The sequence below is a fragment of the Eleginops maclovinus genome, chromosome 15, assembly GCF_036324505.1.
Source record: "Eleginops maclovinus isolate JMC-PN-2008 ecotype Puerto Natales chromosome 15, JC_Emac_rtc_rv5, whole genome shotgun sequence".
Lineage (NCBI taxonomy): Eukaryota > Metazoa > Chordata > Actinopteri > Perciformes > Eleginopidae > Eleginops > Eleginops maclovinus.
This window is the reverse complement of record NC_086363.1, coordinates 10,985,649-11,011,739: the sequence shown is the minus strand read 5'-3', so window position 1 is coordinate 11,011,739 and position 26,091 is coordinate 10,985,649. Positions and strand designations below refer to the sequence as shown.

At 40.9% G+C, this 26,091-nt stretch overlaps 2 protein-coding genes across 13 annotated transcripts in view; one reads left to right on the top strand and one right to left on the bottom strand.

The window, feature by feature from the left end:
* iyd (iodotyrosine deiodinase) overlaps nt 1–2,071 on the bottom strand; it is a 36,000-nt gene extending 33,929 nt beyond the window's left edge. For all 3 annotated transcript variants that reach the window (XM_063901947.1, XM_063901943.1, XM_063901948.1), the window contains exon 1: nt 1,900–2,071. The gene's annotated coding sequence lies outside the window, so the exon portion shown is untranslated. The remainder of the gene's footprint in view (nt 1–1,899) is intronic.
* map7b (microtubule-associated protein 7b) lies at nt 1,887–26,082 on the top strand. Of its 10 annotated transcripts, none has more exons than XM_063901938.1 (20): nt 1,887–2,019; nt 13,366–13,545; nt 13,644–13,721; nt 14,321–14,484; nt 15,675–15,792; nt 16,156–16,257; nt 16,690–16,800; nt 17,615–17,710; nt 18,947–19,066; nt 20,218–20,390; nt 21,652–21,791; nt 22,018–22,247; nt 22,336–22,486; nt 22,579–22,738; nt 22,830–22,934; nt 23,028–23,078; nt 23,172–23,205; nt 23,377–23,485; nt 24,124–24,308; nt 24,417–26,082. In XM_063901938.1, the coding sequence occupies exons 1-20, from the start codon at nt 1,974–1,976 to the stop codon at nt 24,428–24,430; spliced, it is 2,367 nt and encodes a 788-aa protein (XP_063758008.1). In that variant the 5' UTR covers nt 1,887–1,973; the 3' UTR covers nt 24,431–26,082. The 10 variants fall into 10 exon arrangements, 9 of the variants coding, with proteins under 9 accessions (XP_063758008.1, XP_063758003.1, XP_063758002.1 ...); XM_063901933.1 differs by lacking the exon at nt 1,887–2,019 and adding an exon at nt 6,781–6,964 and having other exon boundaries at nt 20,242–20,390; XM_063901932.1 differs by lacking the exon at nt 1,887–2,019 and adding an exon at nt 6,781–6,964.
* The last annotated feature ends 9 nt before the right edge of the window (nt 26,083–26,091 follow it).

Sequence of the window (26,091 nt, the reverse complement as noted above, 5' to 3'; positions counted from 1 at the left end):
TGATACAATACAATAAAATAATGAATCTTGTGAAATATGTTAGTTATGTATAAATAAAACCTACTGAGAAATGTATTGAATCCCTTTCAGGGATTGAGATGTTTTTGATGAGTCAAACATTATGAATGTAAGAAGAGGGCTCTCTCTGGTGGTCATATGGCACAACAATCACACATTGAAAGGCTTTCAAATTCAAAACCACTGGCTTTTACAGCAACAACAATTCTATTATCATAATCAGGAATCTCAGAACGTGCTGATTTTAAATCATTCATACAGACAGAAAGATTAAGTGTGGCTTTTTGGGTTTAAAAACCTCCTGCTTGTGAAACCAAATAAAACTCAACGGATCATCCTTAAAAATGCATAGCTAAAAAGGTGACAACAGCTGTCTACCATTATATTTGTCAGAATGAAGATGTAACAGAGAGCAACTTTATCTTTAGTACTGGGAATTAAGACAAGATAACGTGTTAAATCCTGTACACACCCATAACAAGGCAACAAAGGCATCCTTTGTATTGCCTGATTAGATAGTGTTTGATTAACAACTCCCTCCCTCACATATTTGCATTGTTGCACCTGGGACCGGACCATATACATTGTTATTTGCTTATTTTAAGAGTTAATAGATCCCAGTAGATTCAAGATTCAAAGGTTTAATGTCATATCATGTAATATCATATTGTGTAATGAATGAAAAACGTGGGTCCCAGGTTCCATAACAATGCAATTACAAGAAACAAAACAGTCATAGAAATAAAAACAACAAACGTAAAAACAGTGCAAAGGAAAGGCACGAATGTTTATAATGAATAACGGCTGAATTATTTGTAAAGTTGCTGCTGCAGTTTAAGTTCCTGATATTTCGCATGCTGGATCACTTTAAACAGAGCCATCGTTAATGTTATTAATAACACCTGTGCTCCACCTACCTGCAAACTCGAGGTCTAATTAGCCAGATTTATTTTAAACACTTGTGTGGGTGTGCAAGAGATTTAAGTGAACTATTTACATACTGTAACTATCTCGCAATAGTTCTCATTTAATCCCTTTTGACTGTTTTGACATTAAGAGTGTGTATAATGAGTCCAATAACAAAACCGCAAAACCTTTATTGTCTTTGCTTATATGAAGCAAGAAAAAGGACGAGAAAATGGGCTGACTTCTTTAATAATATGAAGTAAACAATAAAAACAACTGCATCCTAATGAACTAAAGCTGGTGCAGTCTCAAAAATGGGTTCTCTTTTTAAATGTAATTGTAGACATTAACACTTTTAGGATGTAAATGTAAATGTTTCTTATTTTCTCTCACTCTCAGGCAAAAGCTAAATCCCTCTCTTTGAAGTCTCTGGATGTCCAAGTTGTTCAAGGTCCTGTGAAACCAAAATTAATTGGTTCCTCTTTCGTTCTGATGAATTGTCCTTAATACTCTTATTAATAATCTACTATCCTGTCCTTTTTATGGGTTCTATATTTGGATAACAAAACCATAGGTCAATTTGGAATCACATACTGATACACCCACATTGCCAGTAGATGTCACCATTTTACAGACAGGCCTTTGAACTCATGGTTTCACTTGTACACCTTTCCAATATCAAGAGTATCAAGCACTCCGTTTTCAAGCAGGAAAATGACATTATTAACGCGTAAACTAACCAATTTCTTCTCGGCAAGTTAGGCAAGAATACAAAATGTAGCCTTTAAGACAACAGGTGAAGAGATATATTGGTTTATAAGGTGCATTCAAGGACCAGAATGAAGTTAATGTGTGCATTACTGACACTGGGGATGTGTTAGAAGTTTACCGTACACGTAGTTTGTGATTAAAACATACTATTACGAGTTTATTTTTCCTGTTCATGAGGTTTTACCATGCAGTGTCGTGCCCCACCTGTCCGTGGGAGGGTCCCGGGCTGTCAGCAGGTCCCTTGGGTTCCTGATCCCTCTCAGCTGACGTCAGGAGAAATGGCGGACCAGGATGGCAGCGACGCATCTCCTCCCGAGTCCCAAGGTGAGTTCCTACTGACAGAAAAGTTGACTTCAAATAACTTTTTTAAAGGACGAGCTGATATTTAAAGTATTGCTAAGCTGAGGGGCTTCGGTTAGTTTTCCTATCGGTGTTTTTAATCGCAGAGAGACTGAAGCACCGGGTCGGTCACGGGAGTTGGATTAACTCACCCAACCGGTTGCTTAACGTTTATTAAACACGATCTGTTTTCTCAACTACACATATCTTTAAACGTTTACATTTGTTGTTTGTTATTTTAAAGATATGTTAAGCTCCTTGCAAAGGCAGACGCCTGTTGCTAACATGTTGTCTACTTGATGGAAATGCTCCTTCTGTTGACGTGACAGGTGAATTAATGGAACCGAGCCGAGGCTATTCTTGCAGAAGCTCCTGAATGTGTCTTCAGGCTACAACTCTTGTTCTGGTGTCCCAGGTTTTTGTAAAATATTTTTTATTCTGACAGTTAGATTTTGCTTGCAAATACTTCAAACTGTTCTACAACACCAGTTAACCGGACACCTGTGACCCAAGCTGTTGCATTTAGTCTATGTTGTCTTACTTTGCTTTTTAAAGGCAGGTACAGCTTCCCTCAAGTAGAACCACCTGTTTGTGTGTGTTTTTAAATCAAAATATAAATGTTATAATTATAAAAACTAAACGCCAAATAATATGGCTGTGTGTTTTGCAATGTGTGTCATTTTATTCATTTGCATATTTACATGCTTCAAACCTGGCAACACTTTGAATTAGTCGTAAAACAACAGGTGGTTTTTGTTTGCTAAAAAAGTACCTTCTGTCACATCACTGGTTGGGATTTTGGGATGTTGTTTCTTATGTAACGCATTATTGGAACACTTTCTCAAGCTATTCATGTTAGAAAAAATATAATGTTGCATAGTTTTGTAGTTATCAATATTTCTTTCTTACATAACCTCACATACTTTAAATGCTCAGCCATTGGATGATCTTTTATCTATGCTGGAGATAGAAAAAGCCTAACATTAGGTTTCAGTTCACCCATACTTACCACACTTTTGGAACATTCTCCCTTTTTAAAGTGGCAGTTTGAGTATGACATCTGATAGAAAGTGAGTTCAACTGTTGAATTCATGAATGCAAATAAAAACATATTTGAGCCAGTAAAAGATGTAGTGGCAAGGTGCAAACCACTGGAAATGATGGGCTTCAAAGCACAGTGATGTTGTTGTTGCAGAGTGTGCAAATGTGATTAGTCGGAATAATAGCATGAAAGTTCTCTTTAATCAACTGTTGAATCAGCACTCTATTATATGATTAAAAAGAATACAGATTTTCACTACAAACAACTCTACCAAACATGTCTGAATGTGAAATCCATAGCTGTTTTGTACTCTTTGTTTTCACCTTTTATCATGAATTGTTTCAGTTTCCCTAAGAATGCCTACTAAAATGAGTGTTATTCTGCAAAGTTTTGGCATCTATTTTTTCTAACAGTATGCTTTCAAGCTTTCCAGTCCCGTTGCTAATTTAGTATGCATAAACAACTTCCTACTATATGCATTATTTATCTGATATTCCCATGCTGTTCTGAGTTGTGAAGATACACAGTACACCGCACCCCCATACCTTTGATCTAACCAGTGAATCTCTATTATATTCAGCATACGGGATTATCAGATGTTTTCTCAAATCTGCCATTTTTAATCTGCGCCATCCAATAGTTGCCCCATAATAAACCTGCACAAAATGCTCTCTATTTTTGAGGCAACAACAGTTTTACTATCTGTTTCCATATCAGCTAAGACATTATTTTTGGTTGCTGCTGTGAGACAACTCAGAGCTCAGTCATCATGTTACCAGTATCTAAACTCTTCCCTTCAAGCACAATTCTTTCCTTTTTCTTAACATCGTTTCATTAGTAGTGTTGTAAGACTTCATTAATATATTTCTTATGAAGCCATAGCCTAGTTGTTTTTTAAAGCATATCTCACTGAGGGAGTAAACATTAATATGAATTGGCCTTAGATTTAACTAGCTATATGTGAGATAACTGTCAAAAGTTTTCCATTAACAATTTTGCTGACGTTGGGGACAAATCAGGTTGTTATGTTATGAGCAACAAGGAATGTCCAAAATGTTTTTTTTAAATCAAATTAATGACTAAACCTGTATTAAGAGAAATGTAGAGAAATACATGAAAGACAATCCCTCTTACTTTTATCTTTAGAAATAGTTAATTCTGTATACTTTCAATGCTAGTCGTGTACAACAGTCACAAATATTCTGTGTACACACACATTCAGAAAGGTGTTAGGAGGATGTAGCATGGCCTCTCGGTTTAAGTCTGAGAGTTAGGATTACAGCACTACTCCATCCTGCGGGGACAGGGATCAGATTGCTCTTTCATGAATGACGATTTGTACAGCATGTTCTCCCTCAGGAGACGAGGCTGCAAGTCTTGTTCTGAATGCCTTCACATGCAGGTATTTGAGGTGGTAGATAATTAGATATTTTCTTTGTGTTGTAATGTCTATGGGAAAGCTGTACTGTATGTTATATTATTATTTTTTACATCTGAGGCTTTTGAATGAAGCGGCTTACAATAAGTGCAGAAACCATGAAGATTCAAACTACGAATAACAAGGAAAGTGCTGATATATTCATTTCAAGCAAGCCGGACCATTGTAAGTCCTGGTGAATTAGTTACAAGGCCTAAGCTAACTCTTTAAAGTGCTTTTTCTTTTGTTTTTTTTACAAGAATTGTATTGCCATCGATCAATGGGGAGCTCATTCCACCATTTAGGAGCCAGGATAGCCAACAGTCCTGTTGTTGAGGGGTACCTGGGTCCCACTCGCAGAGATGGAGTAGCAAGCCAAATGGCTGACGCCGAGCGAAGTGCACATGCTGGACTGTATGGTTTAACCAAGATGATGACATCATCACCCCCCACTCCCTCAAACTAACTTCTCTATTTTGAGTGGAATCGTGTGAAAATTTTTGAAAGATTAAACGCCAACAAATATGGATCAAAGCAGATTGTTTTGTTCAACATTTAGTATTTTGAAATACTAACATTGACGTTTGGACTTCATAACGATCCATAGTTATGGTTTGCTCACACAAGTTGGGAATAATCCTATGCAGACTAAAATCAAATCCTACAAATCTATATTACCAATAATAATAGTATAGCCTAATCTTTATCCTTAACTGCAGAAAAAACAGCTCCAAACAGAGTGAAGAAAACAATGTAATGTTAACTCAAACCTTTACATCTTACAAACTGCCACTGCAACCCTAATAGTCTATTAGCTTGCGAAAAAGTGCACCTTTTTAAGTTTGTTTGCAGTTTTTCTTTTTTCTTTTTGAGCCACAGCATCTAGGAAAGCGATTTCAAGCGGTCATGCTGGTTTTTTTTATTATTTGCTTTAGTAGACATGATATTTGATGTTTGCACTGTCGTTGGACAGTGCAAACATCAAATAATGTGTCCTGCAATAACTGAATTGACCTTTTTATTATCCCTCCCTTACATGGCACCTGCCATTCTGTAAGGCTCTGATAAGATCAAATGCTCAGCACGTCTTATCTCATTTGTTCCTCAACGTTTCATATTTGGTGTTATTGCATAGTGTATGAAATCGTAGTGAAGCACATCTTATTATCTGTTCATACTGCTCAGTAATAACTATCTGAACACTGTCACTTCTATGTCCTGTAAAGAGCCAGCAGGACGGGAATGATAGATGTTCCATATTTGATGCACTTCCCCGGTATGTCAGAGAGCTGATGCCTCTTTAAGCAGAGAACGGGGCGGGGACATATACCATGTGCTCTTTGGACACACCCCTTCCACACAGGCAGATCTAGTACTGCATTATTTGCTTTGGTGTGTGCCTAGGCGTGCTGCCCTGGTTGTGTATGTATGTGTGTGTGTATGTGTGTGTGTGTGTCTGCATTACATTAAAGTGAGCCTGTCCTCTGCTCTCTTGCTTCCTCTCTGCCTGTGCATCATCAGTCCTGTTGCTGCCGTTGTCAGGGAAACCCTTTACCAGTACTGGCTCACCTTGCACTGCTGGATTTTAACTAAATATTTTAACGTACCCTGCTGCCCTCCTCCTAGTGTATCTGTGGGACAGTGTGTGTGAGTTTACTGTACAGCCAGTGCCTGTGTGATGTGATTCTTCTGACAAGTTTACAGAACAGGTCCAGCAAGAGGGAGGCGAGGAGGGGAAAGGGGGGCTGCAGTAAGAGTGGTGACAGCAGCATCTCTTGAGGAGTGCAATCCTAACAGCTTTCTTCCCGGCCAGTATTTTGGATTAAATATTCTTTTCTAAGCGGACTTCGAGAGCTCATCCTCCAGACTTTCGCACTGTGTGTCTCACTCCATCTCTCCGCCTGGCACTGCCATCGTCAGCACGGCACAGTGGGCAGCTCTGTGTCTCTCTTTCACGCTTTATCTCTGTACCTTACTCTTCTCTTACGGTCTCCTTTTTCTCTCATCTGCCACATTCTACACTTTATTTCCTACATCTTTCCTTCTCTTTGCGTCCTTCTGTTCTTCTCCCTGCTGTCTAAGAGACACAGACCAGCAATATGCAGCAAGAGGAATTTGCTTTAAGCATTACCTCATAGCTATCTACGTCTTCGCTGAGGAGAAGGCTTTTAGGGGTGACCCCGTCCCCCACTGTCCTCTGGCGACCACCACTTACCTGCCCCCCCACCCACCACTGCAGGGTGGGATGGGCAGGGGCTGTGTGAGTTAGCCAGGGGATCGAGGGATAGCAACAGGGCAGGCCATGCCAGATAGTAAAAGACAAGGGGGAGATGGAGGTGGAGGTGGGTGCTCGCGGGGCAAGTGGAAGCTGTGGAAGGGATGCACCCGCTCGGCCATCCCGGCACTTTTCACCATCGCTGAGGAGGAGGAAGGGCTGAGACGGAGAGATGCTCGAAAGAGGAAGAAAAGAGGTATGGAGGGAAAGGATGGAGGGAGAGCACAGCGAGTTTGCATGCTCTGGTACTTCGTGCTGTTTGAGCTTCATTTAAACTTGATACCTTCAATCTGGAGAGGCTACTAGGGCAGAAAGATGTGTGACTGTGTACCAGAGAGTCACAGGAGGTCCTAAAAAAGACCTGAAGGTGCGCATTATTAAACACAAGTGTTGCTAGTAGGACGTTAATGATGACTGCATGTGCCAGGAGCTTGGAGAGTAGATGTTTTTTGTGTGTTTAGTGTTTGCTAATGCTGAGAACTCCCTCTTAACCCTTCAGCTCAGCCATCTGGAAACAGGTGGCTGACAGGTCTGATGGGAAAAGTGTGTGTGTGTGTGTGTGTGTGTGTGTGTGTGTGTGTGTGTGTGTGTGTGTGTGTGTGTGTGTGTGTGTGTGTGTGTGTGTGTGTGTGTGTGTGTGTGTGTGTGTGTGTGTGTGTGTGTGTGTGTGTGTGTGTGTGGAAACCAGCTGACAAGGCAAGATTGTGTCAACCCAAGGGCAGCAGATGAGCAGATGAGAGTGAAGGTGCAGTCCACTTCACGTGCCTGTGGTTGTAATACTGCATCAGTAAGCAGAGTGCCCAATCAACAGGCCTGTATGTTTGCAAAGTAAATAATCTCTACATTTGCAAAAGTTTTAAAGGGGTTTTGGGGTTTATTACAGAGATTGGCTGTGTTGTTTACTTTTTTCAGTATTTATTAGTCATTTATTCACGTCATACGTTTTCATTTAATGTTGATGTCAATTTATTCCCAGGGCCAGTACTGTTTTGTCAAATATGGGATTAGGGTTATTAATGAGCTGTTTCTGGGTTTTGACTAAATAAAGACTAAATCTTAAGTCAGGTTTGTGGTTTTGGTAAATGTGGGTCAATTAACAAGGATACAAATATAGACAGTAAATTAAGACATAGGGTCCTTCTGAATTTGCTGCAAGAAAAAACAAGCAACTGTGTGAATTACCAGCATTTTATTTTATATCCAATGTTCAATTACAACATTTTCTTAAAAAGGTAAAAGAGGAATTTGTATAACACAGTTTTTTAAAGGTAGGGTTTGTTGTACTTTGACTTTGGGAGACAGGAGGCTGATCAAATATTAACGTGACTTAATATGAGGCTTTTATTATTTCCCCCCTTCAACTTCAGCAATGCAGTCTTACACAGCTCTGAACTAACCTGACACCCTGTACAAAAAAGAATGATATGATGCAAGAAGAACAAGAATACACACAAAGTTATTTTTAATTAATTACATTTCCTTTTAGTGTAAGACATGATTCTCATACCAAAGGTTTTGCAATTTCCTCATGGTGCAAACATGTACGCCTCACTTAACCCATAAATAATGGAAGAGAGAGAGGGGATGAAGAGACAATTTGATGATCTCAAACTATCATGTAACTGCTGACTTGCTCCACATTTATCTTTTATAAACAAAAGAGCATTTTCAATGAGATCACACCAAATGCGACTTGAAATCGGGCTGGGGTATAAAGTGCACGTTCTTGCACAGACTCCACTCTCCTAAGAACTCAACCTTTCTTTCGATTTGAAGTTGAATCAACTGTGATGGAGTTGAGATGCTGTTTTTGACATTGGTTAAGGCAAACTTTTTCTTTAGCAATCTTTATTCTGGGAATATGTCTTCTCATATCAATTTGCATGTAATCTCTAAACAAATATCAATGACGCGTTGCTAAACATAGTTTATTTCATTGTTAGTATAGCAATTTCTTTAAGAGCATTTTATGAACGAGATGGCAACATTACCAAAATGGACAACCACTGTTTTTATTATTTATGGCTTAACACTGCTGCTAAAAATGTTAATGACTTACATGGTGATGACAGACATACCTGCCATACATCCCCTGAGTTGAAACCCTCCTCTGAGGGCAGCTTTTATCCCAGCCTGACTACCTGTCCTGGGGCTAAAGAGGACGACTCCCGCCCCCTGCCCCCTTTGCCTCTCTGTTGACTGGAGCTTAGCTTAGCATTAGCAGTGGGCTAATCCTCTCATGCCGCAAGAGCCACACAGCATGCTCGCCTGCTACCCACTGGCCCGGACGGCACAGCATTAATCGCTAACTCTGACCATTTAATCTGATTGAGGATAGGTTGGGGGTGGGGAACACGCTCCAGCAATAAGGCAGGGAGGGGCAGATTAAACAGTCACACTGTCCCTATGTCTCACTCTCTCACACACACATAAACACACACACATGGATAAAGGATGGGGGTTGGAAAGTAGCCACAACCCGTCCCGCCGTCGGTCGGCTCCCAAAAACATTGACATCGACCGAATCTGACCCCTCTCTCACTGTTTCCTGTCCTGCCTTTACTCCGAAGTAAGGGCTGCGGTATTTCAGAATATCTTCTTTTTTGCTTTTTCTTTCATCTCCCTCCGACACCATGGACTTTGGATCTTAGCTTATCTGCTGCTGTGTAGGATGTTAGCATGAAGTAGAAACGTTGATTCTGGCCCTCCAATCTGACTAGTTGGAATGGGACGCTAGCCAGGGGTTCAACAGGTCCCATCCTGGCATTGACACCCCTGGAATCATGCACCAAACTCCAGGTAAAGGCTTGAGATTTGATCCCAGGACTATAGAATATTGAATTGATTAATTGGCACCAGTTCAACAAGTTGTAGGGTAGGGAATGAACACATTACGGACTGTGAGTAACAGGTTAGTTTCATTTTGCCTCTTCGTTGAGGTTAAAGAACAGATTTTATTGGGTTTCTATATCCACTTCAAGTGAGATGTATATTTTTATACCAAACGGTCTTCAAGTGACAATGTGATTTTGAAAACAACTTGAAATGTATTGGAATATTTTAGAAAGGACATGACTACACTGTCAAATCTCCTTATGGCTGGGGAGTTAGTCTGCTTGCAGTATCTCAATTCTTTCTCAATTAGGGATTCAATAAGATTTGGAAGAAGCCAAAGGTGGGCAGGGTTTTTGTTCCCAAGAGGCTACATATAACATTGGTCTCTTGGTTTTTGCAGAGACTGTTAAAATTGCTGTCTCTTGTACCCAAGCTAATATATATTTTGCTATTTGAGGTTTGTGTTTTCAATGACCAAAACAACAGAAGGACAACAATATACTGTTAAACCTTTGCATGTGATGGTGTATCAGAAGATAATGAACTCAACTTTTTAAATAAATCCAGTGTGACCTATGTGGCACCGAGCAGCAGTCAAAGGAAAAATGCAACAATGCGTTCAAGTCATAAACACACCCTTTTGCCTTTACAACAAAATGTCAAGCTCTTCATTTATCTATATTTTTTTTGCTCTCTGGCTTTGAGCATTTTTCTTGTATTCGAGACACTGACTCCTATACCAAAACTAAAACCCTGCCCTGATGTGCACACAGCCTCTTTTGCAACCTCTAGCTCTTGATATGCAGGATAAAAGTAGTTTGTTCCTTTCAAGTTTCTACTCCCCATATTTTTAGCACATGGTAAACAGGCCACATAAAGCCACATCAGTAGATGTTGTTTTTTAAAGATCAGTCAAAGACTGCTGCTGCTTCAGTCCTTGTTTAGTTCAGTCTTACTCAGTACAGTAGAGGAAGATGGACTTGCAGTAGGGAATTATACAAATAAGTATAAAGATTGATATAACCACAAGGGAAAATTAATAACATAATAACAAAACTAGAAAAATAACAGATAGATGTAGATTAAAGATGATTACGAGACAGTAATGGACAGTAATGTTTTCATTGCTAATCCTCTTTGTCAGTCATTTGTATATTTAATGTATCATGTAACTCCTTCCTGCTGTAGAGAATCCACATAAATGTGTTATACATCCCAGCTTCTGTAGAATAAGATTATATTGATCTATCATTGCAATGCAAGATTCATGTTACTGCTCCAATAATAGTTTTATAGGTTATTAATTGCTAATTATCTTCCATTATGTCAGGCTCTCTTGTTTGCTTATTTCTTCCTGTCAGATGGTTATTGTTTCCTGTTTGTGTGGCTCAGAGTTCCCGGCTCCCTCACATAAAGGAAAGTGGTTCTGCCCTTACCCTGTCACCACTGGCTTATTTTGAAGTGCCCCACTCAGCTAGTCAGAAGGTCCACTCCATCAGCCACTAGAAGTTAACTTCCCAAAATGGAAAGAGCTCCTAACGTTATACCAGACTGTGCCCATTTGATGCAATTGTATAGTCACGTGACCTATTCAAGTCTTAAAAGCCATTCACAAATTCCCAGTGTTGTATTTGGCCGAGCACATTATTCTCCTCTCTGGATGAGCTTTTCATTTTTGCTGAAGGAAAATAACTTTAGGGTAAGGAATACATTGAGTAGACATTATTATAAACTGGCCCAGCCCTTCCTGTCATAACAAAAGCTTTAATAAAGCCACATCCAGGGGCACGGGCACCAGAGGCAGGGTACACCTGTTGATCCTTGTGTACACACCTCTGTTGATGTCCCATAGCCTGCGAAATGCAATACCTATGACCTCACACCTTTGTCCTACATGTGCTTTGTGAAGTACCACAAAATGTCTCAATGAGGTAGGGTGGGGACAGCATTTGCAGTTTAGATTTATAACATAATCAGATACATTACAAACCATAACCTGAAGAAATGAGTTAAATGATTGTGCTTTTGGTGGGGTTTTTTTTTTGCCTTTTTGATAGGTTAGTAAGTGTATCTTGGGGAAATCTGTTGTTTTTTTCCCCTGAAGAATAATACAAATGTATGGTTTATCCAAAGCTGATATAATCGCTAAAGGAAGACATTTAGTTTTTGGCTATTCTAAAAGATAGTATACTGTTTAACTTATAACACCAGTGGCTCAGGGATGTGGTTCTCAGTCCGGTTTCTGCACTTTAACATCCTAGTAGAAACTTTAATATCTTTTGTAGCAAACATACTACATGGACTAGTCTGACCATACATCAAGGGTACTGAATAAGGCAAAAATAAAAGGGGTATGCAGCTGAAGTGCACTTCTTGGCGTTAGCGTCCACTCGTAGCAGCCACTATGTAACTTGTACTTTGTTCCTTTTCACCACTGACATTACCCCACTGAGCTACCACGTCACTGAAGTGAGGCGATAAAGAAACCACGAGGACGCGAGCGGGAAGGGAAATGTCAGATAGTGTGTGTAGCTTTAGCTAGGGTCTGTGAGTTGAAACTTGTTACAGTCTGGGTCAGGGACTGATTTAACTTGCTTTTTAAACTTTCTAGGACAGATAAGCCTCTGTGGAGACTCTCTTCCCCACATTTAAACACAAAGGAGATGCTGGCAACAGTTATTGTGCACTGCCTCAGTACCCCTGTATACACAGTGCGTAATTATTCCAGTTAATCAGTTGCCACCGCGATACTCCTTGCCTCTTGATCCTTGAATAATTAAGCTAACGTTTTTAACACAAAGTCGTGTGCGTGTGTCGTTTGGGAACATTTGGGACTGGCTCATCGGTTTGTGCCCCAGGCCCCAATGTTAGTCTCCATGTCTGCGATCAGGAAGCTGACCCGAAAGTGCTGAGTCACCCTGAGCCTGATAGTGCCATGAATCAATGGCCCAGCTCGGAGCTGAGAGGAAACACTGCAACACACAGGGGACATTTGAGAACACGGAGAACGCTGTATACATTGTTTTACCTCAATTAGTTTCCTGTCATGCTTTACTGTATAGAAACTATATAGACAAAACTAGAGCTTTACTGTTTTTCTCGTTGTTGCTTATTTTAACATAGCTACTGTACGTTCAGACCTTACCCCGCTATGTGCATGCTCAATGACCCATTAGAAGGGGTTACTAGTGGAATCCCACCGGTATAATTCACAAAAACCTCTAACAACTTCTGACAACCTTTTGAAAATATGTTTCTTAATGTGCTATTATATATTTGTTATAGTTGATACCATGTAACATTTTTGATATAAGTATCCTTTTACTGTCATAGCAGCAACAAGGCTAGCTTTACTGTAATAACCATATTGCAGTTATTTATAAAATTCACTATTGACTTTGATGTGTTCGCCTTACGTGGCACTGTGTTAGTACAGAGGCTGGCTACACTTTTGTGGGTGTGTAGTTACAAAGTGGGGAAACTGTAGCCCCTCAGGGTTTTTGCTGGAAGTGGATTTATGAGCTCAAGACTCTTGGGTTTGCACACGCTGCACTACCTATTCTTTATTTTACTTACTAAGGTTGGATACTATGGAGCTGCTGCTGAATAGATGCTCAGTTGTAAAAATGCAGATTTATTTGCATGAGAAATTATAAAAATGTATCTACAGTTCCCTTTTTCTCTCGGTTTCTTTCTGTTTCTTGTTTCTCCGCTTGGTGTCCGATTCGCGCCACATTTTGACACTTTTGTCTTTCTTTCCAGCGTCTGACTCCCAGTATACATCGGAGGATGGCAGATTGTCTACGTCAGCCACCCGACCCAGCTCCTCGGGCTCCGGGCACACCTACAGTCCCACCCTGACCCCCACCCCAAATACCACCCCTACCCAGACTCACAACACCACCAGCAACAGCCCCAGTTACAATGCTGCCAACAGACCCGGTAGGTAACCCTGGCATACAGGAACATTTTAATGAGACCTATTACACGATTGATGTCGGTAGTACAGTAGTAATGTTTAAAACTTGCTTGTGTTTCAGAGTCGTTGCTCTTCAACAAGATCGACGAGAGACAGAGATTAGCCCGTGAGCGCCGGGATGAGCGTGAGAAACAGAACGGTGTGTATTCTATAACTGTGTGTGTGCACATGTGTGTATGTAGACTGCATGAGTGTGCAGGAGGCTGAAAATGCATCTGTTGCTTCCTTTTTCTGTCATTCCCGCAACATATCTACTGAACTCGTCTGGTAGCTGGGGTGAATTGCCTGTTTCTCTGTTACATAAAGTCTAGGCTGAAGCCAGGCACCCTCCGTTGCCATGGCACCAGTGTTACATAATGGGTCAGGCCTTGGGACAGGGCTTAGAGAGGCCTGTGTTCTGAGTGTGTGAGTGGCATACCGCAACAGAGTTTTAGTTTTGGAAAGTCAGTGCTTGTGTATGTATATTTTTATTTATTTTTTTACTTACTGTGTTTGTATTGTTGTACATTTGTCATTCCTCCGGCCCCAGCTGAGTGGCAGAGGGATTTGCTTTGTGTTTAAAGCTAAAGCCTAGTCACATGATCCACAGCTGACCCATCTCACTGCTGCTATAAGCCTGTGTGCATGCATCATGTGTGTTTGTACACATGTTTTATTTTGATTTGTTTTCTTAGCGTGCAAACCGAAGTGAACTGTATTATATTAACTGTGTGTACGTGTGTGTGCACTATGCCTCAGCTATCAAGGAAGCCCAGTGGCAGGCGCGTGAGGAGCGTGCCCGGCAGCACTATGAGAAGCAGCTGGAGGAGAAAAAGAGGAGGCTGGAGGAGCAGAGGATAAAGGAGGACAAGAGACGGGCTGCCGTGGAGGAGAAACGTCGACAGAAACTGGAGGAAGACAAGGTCCGACACACGAGTGGAACACAACACTCATCTTCCATAGGCTAATAAATATAACTTTTTTTGTAAACCATTTACCCTATGCACCTTCTCTCTCTTAAGTGAGTTGGAGTTTGAACTGTAAACTCACCCTAATATTCCAAAATATATTTGAACTGTAAACTCACCCTAATATTCCAAATATATTGAACTGTAACTACCCTAATATTCCAATATTTCCATTTATTACTAACACACCATATTGTTCTTAAACTGTAGGGAAACATGGGTTTAGTTCGCTGCCATTAAAAACTGTCTCACTGCTGCATTTTTAATGACAAGAAATACCCTCAAAATATGGTGCCAAGGTATAAGAAGAGAGTTATTATCTTGAAACTGTAGAGTCTTATGATATTTTTAATTTTGAGTAAAGTTGTGCTAAGTCTGAGGTTTCAATATTGCAGTCAGTATGTTATGTGGAACATCTTAATAAAATAGTTGCCAGCTCCGTTGGTTGATGGTTGATGCTTGACATTGAGTTCGAGCTCTAATTAGTTGATTGATTTAATGAACAGTGGGACACTGACGAGTCAAAACACCTATTCTGACGCAGCACTGCTGGGGCTGAGGTTAAGTCCCTATGGCTTAGCACTCCACCGTGTTATCACAATGTCTACCTCTCGCTCTGTCTGCTATTAAATAAAGGCAAAGAATTGACATAATGGACTCTTTAAAAAGAAAACTTTTGACAATATTCAAAACATTAAAATATTTCTACATAACTTACATATTAACTTTTTATTACTACATATTATGTTTGTATATATACCTTTTGCTTTTAGTTTTTACAGACCAGAATTACAGGAAATGCAGAAGTAGTATTAACCATTAATTATGGGAACACTTTAGGAAGGTAAACTGCCTCTAAAACGTCATCACTTCCTAAGTATCACAAATTCTCAGGACCAGTTTAAGACAGGTTCTGCCTTGATGTTTAGCCTGTTGCGTAATTACAGTTTAGATTCTATCTACCAGGTACTTGAACAACTGGTGTGCATACTACTCATTTCATGGCCTTTGCCAAATCATAACACACCCCATGTGGCCAATCAGAGCAAATCATTTCTCTTATACTCTTGCAGCAGTATTTGCATCGCAAGGCCTTAAGCTTTCTTAAAAATACTGATAATGTATGATTGTTGCCGTGGCTGCAGACTCGTCACGAGGCGGTGATGCGTCGCACGTTGGAGAGGAGCCAGAGAGCCAGACAGAAGCCCAACCGGTGGTCTTGGGGAGGGCCGCTGCACACAAACAATCCCACCACGCCAACCGGTACTTGAACACATCACGCACCTACACACACTTCCTGCAGAAACTCACGCCATGAATGTGCCTTTTTGGAATCTCATCTCCCTGATGTCCGCCAGTGTCTCTTGTGTAAATATGTCTGCCTGCCTCTGCGTGTCACTATTGTTCTGCCATGTTTATGTTTGAACTTTGCAGATCCCCTGCCCTCTGTTGTTACTGCTGACTCACACCCTGCTCTGCCCCTCCCTCCCTCTCTCTCTTCTCTCTTTCTCCCCCTCATTCTCAAACTCAACCTCTCTCTGGCTCACGTTCTCTCTCGTATCCCCCTCCATCTCCTCCCTCCGCTCTTTGTCTCTCCACCATTGTCCCCTTCCCCTCCTGGTTCAGGTTTTGTCGAGTCGGCTTTCCTCTATCCACTCGACCTTGCCGGACTGGAGCACATGCAGAGTGCTTTCAGTCTCTACCACAGATACGGAGTGACCTCTCAATGTGAATATTAAAGCACTGTGTCAGTTAGTCGGCCAGTGATAGACGGCTGGCTCTAGCTCTAGCTGTAACCGTACAGCGATGTTATAGCACTGGCATTAGTGTCAATGTAGGCCAATGTCAACGGCATGATTAGTGTTTGGTGTTTTTATTTGCATGTAGCGAACTGGTTTGCAACTTGAACTTAGTCCCAAGACACGGGATCATTCATTCAAACCAATTTAGCTCCATTTTTAGATGACATAAGACCCATTTAGCACTAATTCATTTTCTTTTCCCATTTAGAAACACTTTGGTAGTATTTTCACACATAATTTTGTTCCACCACAATAGACTAGAGTAGAGACAAAGTGGGTCTCTTTCCCCGCTCTCGTTCTTCAAGACCAACTCTTCGGTCATCAGTAATTTTCTTTTTTATCGTGTTTCCTCTTCCAGATGCTGACAGGCGGTCAGTTTCCACAATGAATTTATCCAAACACACAGACCCTGTTATAACCAAGCGCTTCTCCTACTCCTCTGCCACACTCCTACACTCACCAGACAGAGGTAAAGCTAATATCTTTCAATACATTATCCACTACCTTTGTGTCTTGTGTCATCTGTGATGTAACTCTTGTAACCGTCCTAATGTCTTAAATCATATTTGTTTATTTTATTCCCTAATGATGTTTAGGAGGATATTATATACACAATTAACACAGTAATACATTAAAATTGGTTCAGCATTTTGCAATGTACACTACTTGCTGAGATTTAGATGAAAAATGGCATATCTGGACAGTTAATATGAAGCTACAGATAGCTTAGCCTGACTCGACAGAAAGACTGGAAATGAGGGAACTGCTAAAGACGATTAGCTTTGTGCATCTTGTTGGTTTATCCGCACAAAATAGTGTATCAGTCATAAGTCATTTTCATAAGGCTGCCAGGCAGCAGAGACTTTAGGAGGTCACTGGATCCAGACAAAGAAACGGGCAGATAAACCCCATAAAACCGCTACGTGTAGTTTTTTACACTTAAGCCTCTTTAAGGATTAAACAAACAAGATACTATGTCGTAATCAGTAATTTAAGAGACTTTTAACCTTATTATATACCTTTGTGAAGAACCAGGCTAACTTTTATACACTTTTTCTCTTACTGTATAGTCTTTATGCTAAGCTAAGCTAACACGCTGCTAGCTGTATCCTTATATTTAGAGGACATCTATGGGAGGGGTATCTCATCTAACTGTCTTAGAGAAAGTAAATGCAAAGTATTATTCTCAGAATGTTAATCAGTTCTTTGAGTATATATACATATACTGTTCCTGTGTAACCATTAAATCATGTATTCTTCAATGTTGATATGTTTGCTGACAGGCTTACAGATGAGAACAGCCTCCTCTCCTGTCATTAGCAAATCTCAGTCCAAATCCCGCCTGAACCAGGGAAAGACAACTCAGCACAAAAACACAGGTGTCTTTTGGGAACTTTTAACAGCATGGTCCCTTAAATTATTAAGTTGAACACTGTTGCAAAAAAAAAATAAAAAAAGATCATGGGCTGGAAACTGTTGGAAACTGTTGAGGAATTCCAAATAGATATTTCTGAAAATTGTACTTAATCCCTCAGAATCTTTTTTGAAAATATTGATATTTTTCTTTTTAAAATTGCATCATTGAAGCTTTAGGAAGTCCTACACAACTGTAATATGTGAAAAAGAGAAAAGATAATCAAAATGCATGCACTATACCCTTCTGTATGTGCATGTGCTTCCACTGTTTCATCAGAGGGATCAAGATTTGTTTGCCCCCTCTGGCGTGACCCCTTTCTCTAATCCACTGTAGGATAATCTTTTTGTTTTTGTGGGAACACTGTACATGTACGCCGATTTTTATCCCAGATGGAAAATCAGAACCCACATTTCAACAATCACACGTAAATATAAACATAAAATATAAACACGTTCCCACAACTAACTGCACATGAGTGTAACCCGACTCTGAAACCACTGCTTGTATACGAAGTGGTGTAGATAAGAGACGCAGGTTCCTTTGCACAGTTTCCAGCCCAGCTTTTTGACCCTCACCTGCAACCTTGTACTCTGCTTCACCATCAGAGCGAGCAGTGCTGCATGTTTTGCCTGATAATCTGTCCTTTTGGTTTTTTTAAGTGGCAAATCAGGTTAAAATGAAGATATATGACTTCTGCTTAATAAGCTACATATTACGTGCAAAATATGCCAATAATCCTGCTCAGGTACTAAAAACTGCATGGCCAAATATTTAAATTGACTTGCATTAAAGCTTTTGGCGCTTCTTGAACTATTTGTTAAATCAATTCATGGATTTCTGTGTGAGGTTTTCCTAAAAAGGCAGATGCAATACTTCCTTTGATCTGCACTGTTAACCTGAATGCTCTCCTCCCTGTGTTTGCTCTCGGTTTGCGCTTCACAGTCTGTTTGCCTCCCTTCACATGAACAAAGTGGCACATGCAGGTGTAGGTGCAACAGCCTGTGCCTTGTTACGACTTCTGTTAAGCTGTCGCCTACACTGCAGTGTGGCGCGAGGGAAGGAATGAGCAGCAAATACAGTAATAACGCATTATTTGTAATCTGCTTTGACTGACTGCTCAGGCTAATCAGTGGGCGGTTAAAAGTTGGAATTGTTATAAAACCTTCAATTGTATGTGTGTGTGTGTTTCTGTGCTCAGGCCCGCGCCGTCTTCCCCTGACGGCATGGGAGAGCAACGTTGTGAACCGCCTGCAGCAGCCCACACACTCCTATCTGGCTCGGAGCCGCAGTGCCATGAGTCTCTCTGGAGAGCAAATAGGTAATACACACACATCCCACATGTAACACACCCCCTCCCCTGGCTCTTATAGGCAGTAGCGAGTGAACCATTCAGAGCTGGGGATCACTGCTCACGATGCATAGAGTGTTAAGGCTGTTTATGTTTTGCCCTCTTGACCAGAACTGTTAGGGATGTTAATCAGATTTGGCCAGACTGAGTATTACACTGTCTGGAACTGCCTTCACCAGCCTGTATCAGGCACTCAAAGCTCAAACACATGTAAACACACACGTCAACACACACACACACACACACACACACACACACACACACACACACACACACACACACACACACACACACACACACACACACACACACACACACACACACACACACACACAATACGATTACCTTGGACAGTGTGTGTGTGTGTGTGTGGGTGCATTGTGGTTTTTTCTCGTGTGTGTGTGTGTTTTTTGAATAATAGATATATAGATAGATAGGAGTATTTATTGATCCCAATTTGGGATTTTTTGGGAAACACTTGCTTTGAACGCTTGCATACTCCTTAAATTGCTTTCTCCACTCTATTACAAAATATAACATTGTGTGATTTTTGTATTATTCTGCATGCTCACTTCCTCTGTGTGGGGTCTAAATAATGCATCAATAATAAGGAGTTCATTATGACTGAAGGATTTTCCAAGTAAAACTGCTTCCAACACTGGGATTTATTTATTTTTCTTTTCGGTTTGTTTCGCCAAACCACTTATTCATTTTAAAATGTGAATACAACACTTTCCTTTTGCTTTGTGGTTTGAAAAAAATATCCTTTGGCCTCACTAAACCATTTATTAAATTATAATGATTTGATATTCAGTTCCTAAGTGATGGTAGCAGTACAGTTGTAGTTGTGCTTCCAATCAGTAGCACTAATGGCTTCTTTCTCTTCTCTTTTTTCACCAAACATCTTATAATTTCTCTCAATCCTCTTCTTCTTCTTCCCCAAACTCACGGCTTTTCCTTAATAATTCCTCCTACATCCTTCTCATTGCTTCCTCTCCTTACCTATCCCTTGCTCCGTGCTCCTGTTAATCAAACTCTTGCTCACGAACCCTGCCCGGCCCTGATAATACCCCATATCCTTCTTTAAATGTTTCAAACTCCCACCTCGTACATTACCGTAGCCATACCTGTTTGTCCTCGCTCAGTGTCCTGCCATCCCATGGGCTCCATGTCCTTCAAAGCCCTGCAGGCCCAGCCGCTGCCTCACTGCCGCAGCCAGGAGAGGAGCCTCAGCCGGGGGACGGTGTCCTCTGCCCCCAACACTGCTCGCAGGAAGACCACCGGCAGCACACAGGTGGGTCCTGTCCTCAACCTGCATCTGTGGTTGACTCAAGACGTTTGCAATATTGTCAGAAATATATACTGTGACAAATTGTGGTGCTTGTATGCTTAAGTAATAGGAAAAAAGGAGCATTGTTTCCCCCGTAGCCACAATTATGTCGTCAGGTTGTCTAATAATTTGTCTTATTTTCTCAAACAGGTATTTCGTTAAAAAGTCCACTTGTATATACATATACATATTATTGTCCATAAGACAAGCAATGATATGCTTATCATGACAATTTAATACATGTAAAATTAGGTTTAACATTGCCAGACAAGCATTTGTGCTGCATTCATGTGGACCTGGAAACATTAACTTCAGCGCCATCCTTAAGTTGGAACAACAATGTGTAAACAGATATAAAAGTGTAACATTTTATTTCTAGCATCTATGTTGTTTCCATATTGAAGCTTAACCACATCAAAACCTAGAAAAACCCTTCCATTTCGTGATAGGGTACCAGCCGACGAGCACTTGTCTGAGCTCTTATAGTGTCTAGTTCTATTAAGGTTCAGTGTCTTTAAAAAGTGGTGAATAAATTATTCACCACTTTTTAAACACACACACACACACACACACACACACACACACACACACACACACACACACACACACACACACGTGTTACTGTACACACAGTCCACCTGTCTACTGCTGTGTCACAGCTTATACCATTAAGGTCTTAGAAGGAGGACATCCTCTGTACTTTATATGCAACACAGACCCAGAGACGCATGCATAAACCATACATGTGCACACATTCATTATCCAGCATAACAATGATATACCAGTCACTTTCTGTATGGGACATAATGTCTAGACACAACGAACTGTAAGCCATTGTTAGTGTTTTGCCTGTTGCGCCTTCTCCACAAACATGACAACTCAAAGAGCATATATTATGTCCTTACTGAGAGAAGAGGGGTTGAAGTTTTGGCAGTAGTTTGGTTTTTAAAACCAGTGGTGTCATGACTTGGTGCCAGAGGTTACGCATGGCCAGTGGAAGGCAGTTTGAGTCCATTCCTGTTATTGATGAACTTTTGCTGCTGTCCGTAAGGCACCACATGATTACTTTGTGTTGCTAAGGACATTCCTTTGAAGAGCAATTTCTGTGCCATGCTTTTCACATAGCAAATCGTCCTGATCAGGTGAAAAGGGAAATCCCTCCCATTTTGAAAAAGGAATAATATTTGTTCATATCATTATTTCCCTTTATCTCCTGCACCAATAGCATAAGGACCGGGACAATGTCAGGAAGTCATGGAGCAACCTGTCTCTCCCATTGGTTCCCATTCTGACTTTGCCTCCCAACAAGCGCGCCTCCTCTCCATGCAAGAAGAACAGAAAAGTGACAGCGCCTCCTCCTGGCAGGTAGGAGATAACACCCATCATCCCTGATAAATTAGCCAGATTTGTGAGGAATGTGAGTAATGGATTATTTGTCTAGGGATGGTGTAACAGTTTTGAAAGTTTAGCGCTAAAGTATAGCTTCAAGGTTTAAATTGTGTAACAGTCATTACTAGTAGAAATACATTTGTTCCTATTATATCTTAGTCAGGACTTTTAGTCAACTGCTGCTTCACGTTCCTGCACACAGGCCTCCACAAAAGTCACCAGGGCGCCCACCCACCCCAAAGCAGCTTAAGTCTCCCGGGGCAGAAGATCCTGGAAATCTTCGTCCTTTCAGGGTCCCATCCGAGAGTCCCCAGCCCACCAGAGCCCCGGGAGAGGAGGAACAAGAGCAGGTCCTCAGTCCTCCTCAGCCTCGACCTCAGCCGCTGGGCCAGAACAAGACTAACAGTGAGCAGACACCAGCAGTAGCCAGCGGTCAGTTACACATCGTCATGGATTGTCTTTTTATTAGTGAGTTTTATAAGATACAATGTTAAAAGTCTGATTACTGATGCCTTTTTAGAGAGTGCAAGCAGCCCTCCAGCCCACAAGCCCTCAGCAGGCACTACAGATCCAGAGGAGGCAAGTCGTATCCTGGCTGAGAATCGCAGACTGGCACGTGAGCAGAGGGAGAGGGAGGAGGAGGAGCGCAAACAGCAGGAGGAGCAGCGGAGGTAAACTGATCAAGAGTGGTGTGCAAATATAGGATAATACTCAAGGTGTGTGCATCTACATCCTCGACTGATCCGTGTCTCTGTGTGTACAGGATAGCGCAGGAGGAGATGGCTCGCCGTAAGGCAGAGGAGCGAGTGAAGAGAGAGGAGGAGGCTCAGCGTCAGGCCGAGGAGCAAAGAAAAAAGGAGGAGGAGGACAGAAAGGTGGAGGAAGAGAGACTTCAGAAAGAGAAAGAGGAGGCGGAGAAACAGGTGAGAGAAGTGTACACTAGAGGCTCAACTTAACAGATTGCCTCTCTCACAGGTAAGTGTAACGCTCGGTGTTTGTTTGTGTGTGTGTTAGAAAGAGGAGGAAGAGTCGCGACAGAGGGAGGAGGCGGAGCGGCTGAGGAAGGAGAGAGAGAAACACTTCCAGAAAGAAGAGGCTGAACGCTCAGAAAGAAAAAAGGTGATGCTTATTCATACACACATACACAAATGTAATGTTTCATAATTATTACTCATGTGAAGTGAAGGTAAAAACTATTTTCTTCTTCACCAGCGTCTGGACGAGATCATGAAGAGAACAAGACGTTCGGATCCATTAGAGAAGGTAAGGGCTGAAAGAGATGTTGTTTCTGAAATAAAACGAAGATTCTATGTGGTTCCTAAGTCATTCTTTCTCTTTATTGTTTCCCTTCTTTAGAAAGTTGTTCCCAATAGAAATGGAGACAATGCAGGTAATGAATGAAACTTTTCATTGTGACTGCAAAATAATAATACCCTGGCCATTTGTACATACATTATTTTACAATTTATAAAAAGAAAATATTGAATTCTGCAGGAATATAAGAAAAAGCTGTCCCCATGTTGCTGTTTCTGAATTCTGTGTTGTTCCCTCTTAACTGCAGAGACCCCTGCCACTCCCAGTCCATCTGCAGTGACCGCATCACAGTCACATAATAGCAACGGTCGTCAGCCAGACTCTGAATCCTCAGCACTGAGCCATCCTGACCAGAGGTAGAGTTCTGAATTGAACACGTTTAAGGAAATCCAAGTTCATATTAAGTTAATGAAGTGGGAAAAAAGTAGTTCTGTACAAGAAAATAATACTATAAATATGTTGTATATAGATGAATAAATCTGGAATATTCAGGTAAATCTTTATCAATCTCATTCTTTATTTATATAGCACATTTAAAACCAGCTTAGTTGACCAAACTGCTGTACAGGGAACAAAAGCAATATAGGAGTTGGAGTAAAATAATAAAACAATGATTAAAATCCAGATGAAAGGCATAGTAACTAGAAACATATAAAAACAATAGAAATAGAAATGTCATGTTCAACTAATATTAAGGGTAAACAATACATATTTGAAGAATACTGTGCTTATTGAGACAAAAGCAGAAGTTAAATAGTGAAATGTAATGTATTTCAAACATGTTGAAGCCGTGCAAGCTATTAAGTCAGTTGCATAATCTGACTGAATAAATGTTGTGACCAATATCTCATATGTAATCATATTTAGATGGTAAGGAGAATAGACTGAGGCAATAGTTTCTGAGTAACTGAGAAAAACATTTGCAACCATCCTGAGTCTCACCTCTTGTCCCATCACATCAATAACTGTTCCTCTCTGTCCTCTGTTATTCCAGGGAGAACGGGGAGTTTGAAGAGGTGATCGTACTGCCTTCACATTCCAGGCTGTCTCCTCCTGAGGGAGAGGAGCAGCAGCACGAGGAGGAAGAGGAGGGGAGAGTTCCTGTTATAGCCTTCAGGGAGAATGGTCTCCTAAAGCCTCTGAGTGGAGTAGAGGACATATCAGCCCAGCAGGGACCAGGTCAGTAGCCGTCCTCGTTATTAAATATGTCTATTTGTCCTTTTTCTGCTTCTGAAGTTCTTATTCTGTTGCTCTTGGTTTTTAAATGTTGCCCGATTTCACACCCAGAGAGAACTTCCTGAAGTGAGATGGCGACAGAGCGGTAACATAGAGCTGTTATCAAAGCGAGGACTCACAGCATCATAGCCAGACCCTTCCAGAGGACTTCTTTCTCAGAACAGCACCGCAGCCACTTCCCAAAGATGGAGTCTCCAAAGATCTCCTAAAGCTTCCCCAGAAAGAAAATTACTTTCCCCCGAACAAACTCTCTGAGGAACAGATGCTCTCTCTGTCCCCAACCACTCTGTCATTACATTCTGTGTACAGCCCCCGCTTCTGAAGTGAACGTCCTGAAATCCCAGAAGCACCGAATGCCACCACGTGACTATCTAAATGCGTGTGTGAATGAATGAGAGATTAATAATAATGTAAACTGAGATCAGCTGTTGAGTCTTCAGCCCTGATACTTGAAGAGATTTTTTTTGTTGTCGCTGTAGAACACACTGTAATCAGACATGTGGCGTTTTAACCGGAACTCGCACAACAGGCTCCGGATCACACGGTTTCATTAACGTGTTTTATCTCAAGTTTCAGCGTTTCTATTGAAATGTTACTGAAGAGATGTAGGAAGGAAGTCTGTGCATGAAGTTGTATTATGACTACAGGAACGTGTCATGTGATGTAATATATTTTTGCTGAGTCTACAGTGTTTAAGACTAGAGGTTATTAATGGGGGCGTTGGAGGATCCTGAAGTTAAATAACGGCAAAATGAAAATACTGTTCTCAACTGAGAATTAGGGTGTAAACTACTGATTTCTTTTTTTTTTTGTTTAGTTTTATTTAATTGCTGTACAGATGAAATGTGATTCTTTGTTTTGTCCTCCACACTGTCTGTTTAAAAAATCTGCTTTGTCGTTAAATCCCTTTCCTTTCATTTGCTTACCCTTTACCTCATCGCTGACTTTTGTTTTGGCCAAGCAAATACAAATTGAATTAAAATAATATGGTGGTGATGTTAAAATAATGAAATATGTTTGTTGATTGAGGAATTAAGAAAGAAATGCTGCTAATTTTCCTTTGCCTTACCGCATTGTGGCGAGTATGATGTCGCTTCTCACTCAGGTGAAGATATGCATTCCCAGCGTGAGCTTTGACATTTTGGCCACATGCCACGACTCTCCGGTTACTTCTGCTTGATTTATGTTAAACAATATCAAAGCCTGTGATGAAATGTCATCATATAAAAGCTATCGGTTCTTCCTACTGCTTTTCATTTATGAATGACAAAACAGGGAAGATTAGAGGATAACACTGGAACCAAACTACCCTGTGATATTCTCTTACATCTCTCAGTAACGCTGCTCTCTCAGCATTTGGTTCTCAAACCTCTGCACTTTCCTCTTAGATAGAATTTTGCAGTACCACCAAAAATGGAAGGATACTCCAGAAAGATTCCTCATGTCTTGTTTGTGTAGTGCTGGTTTCTGCCAGTAGTACATAGCATGCTGTTCCACATGGTCACAGCTTGAAAATAAACTGCTTGTAAATGTTATTATACATACGTATCCTATAAATGATGTTTAAAAGCTGATATATTTTACTAAGACTGACTAAGAACACAAGGCTTTGAAAACTGGCCTTTTACTACCAAGAGGGGCTGTGGGAGATCTGTGAACCACTGTCGAACTGATCACTGTACAACTGCTGGCAAGTAAATAAACCTTTTTGAATTGATGATTCACT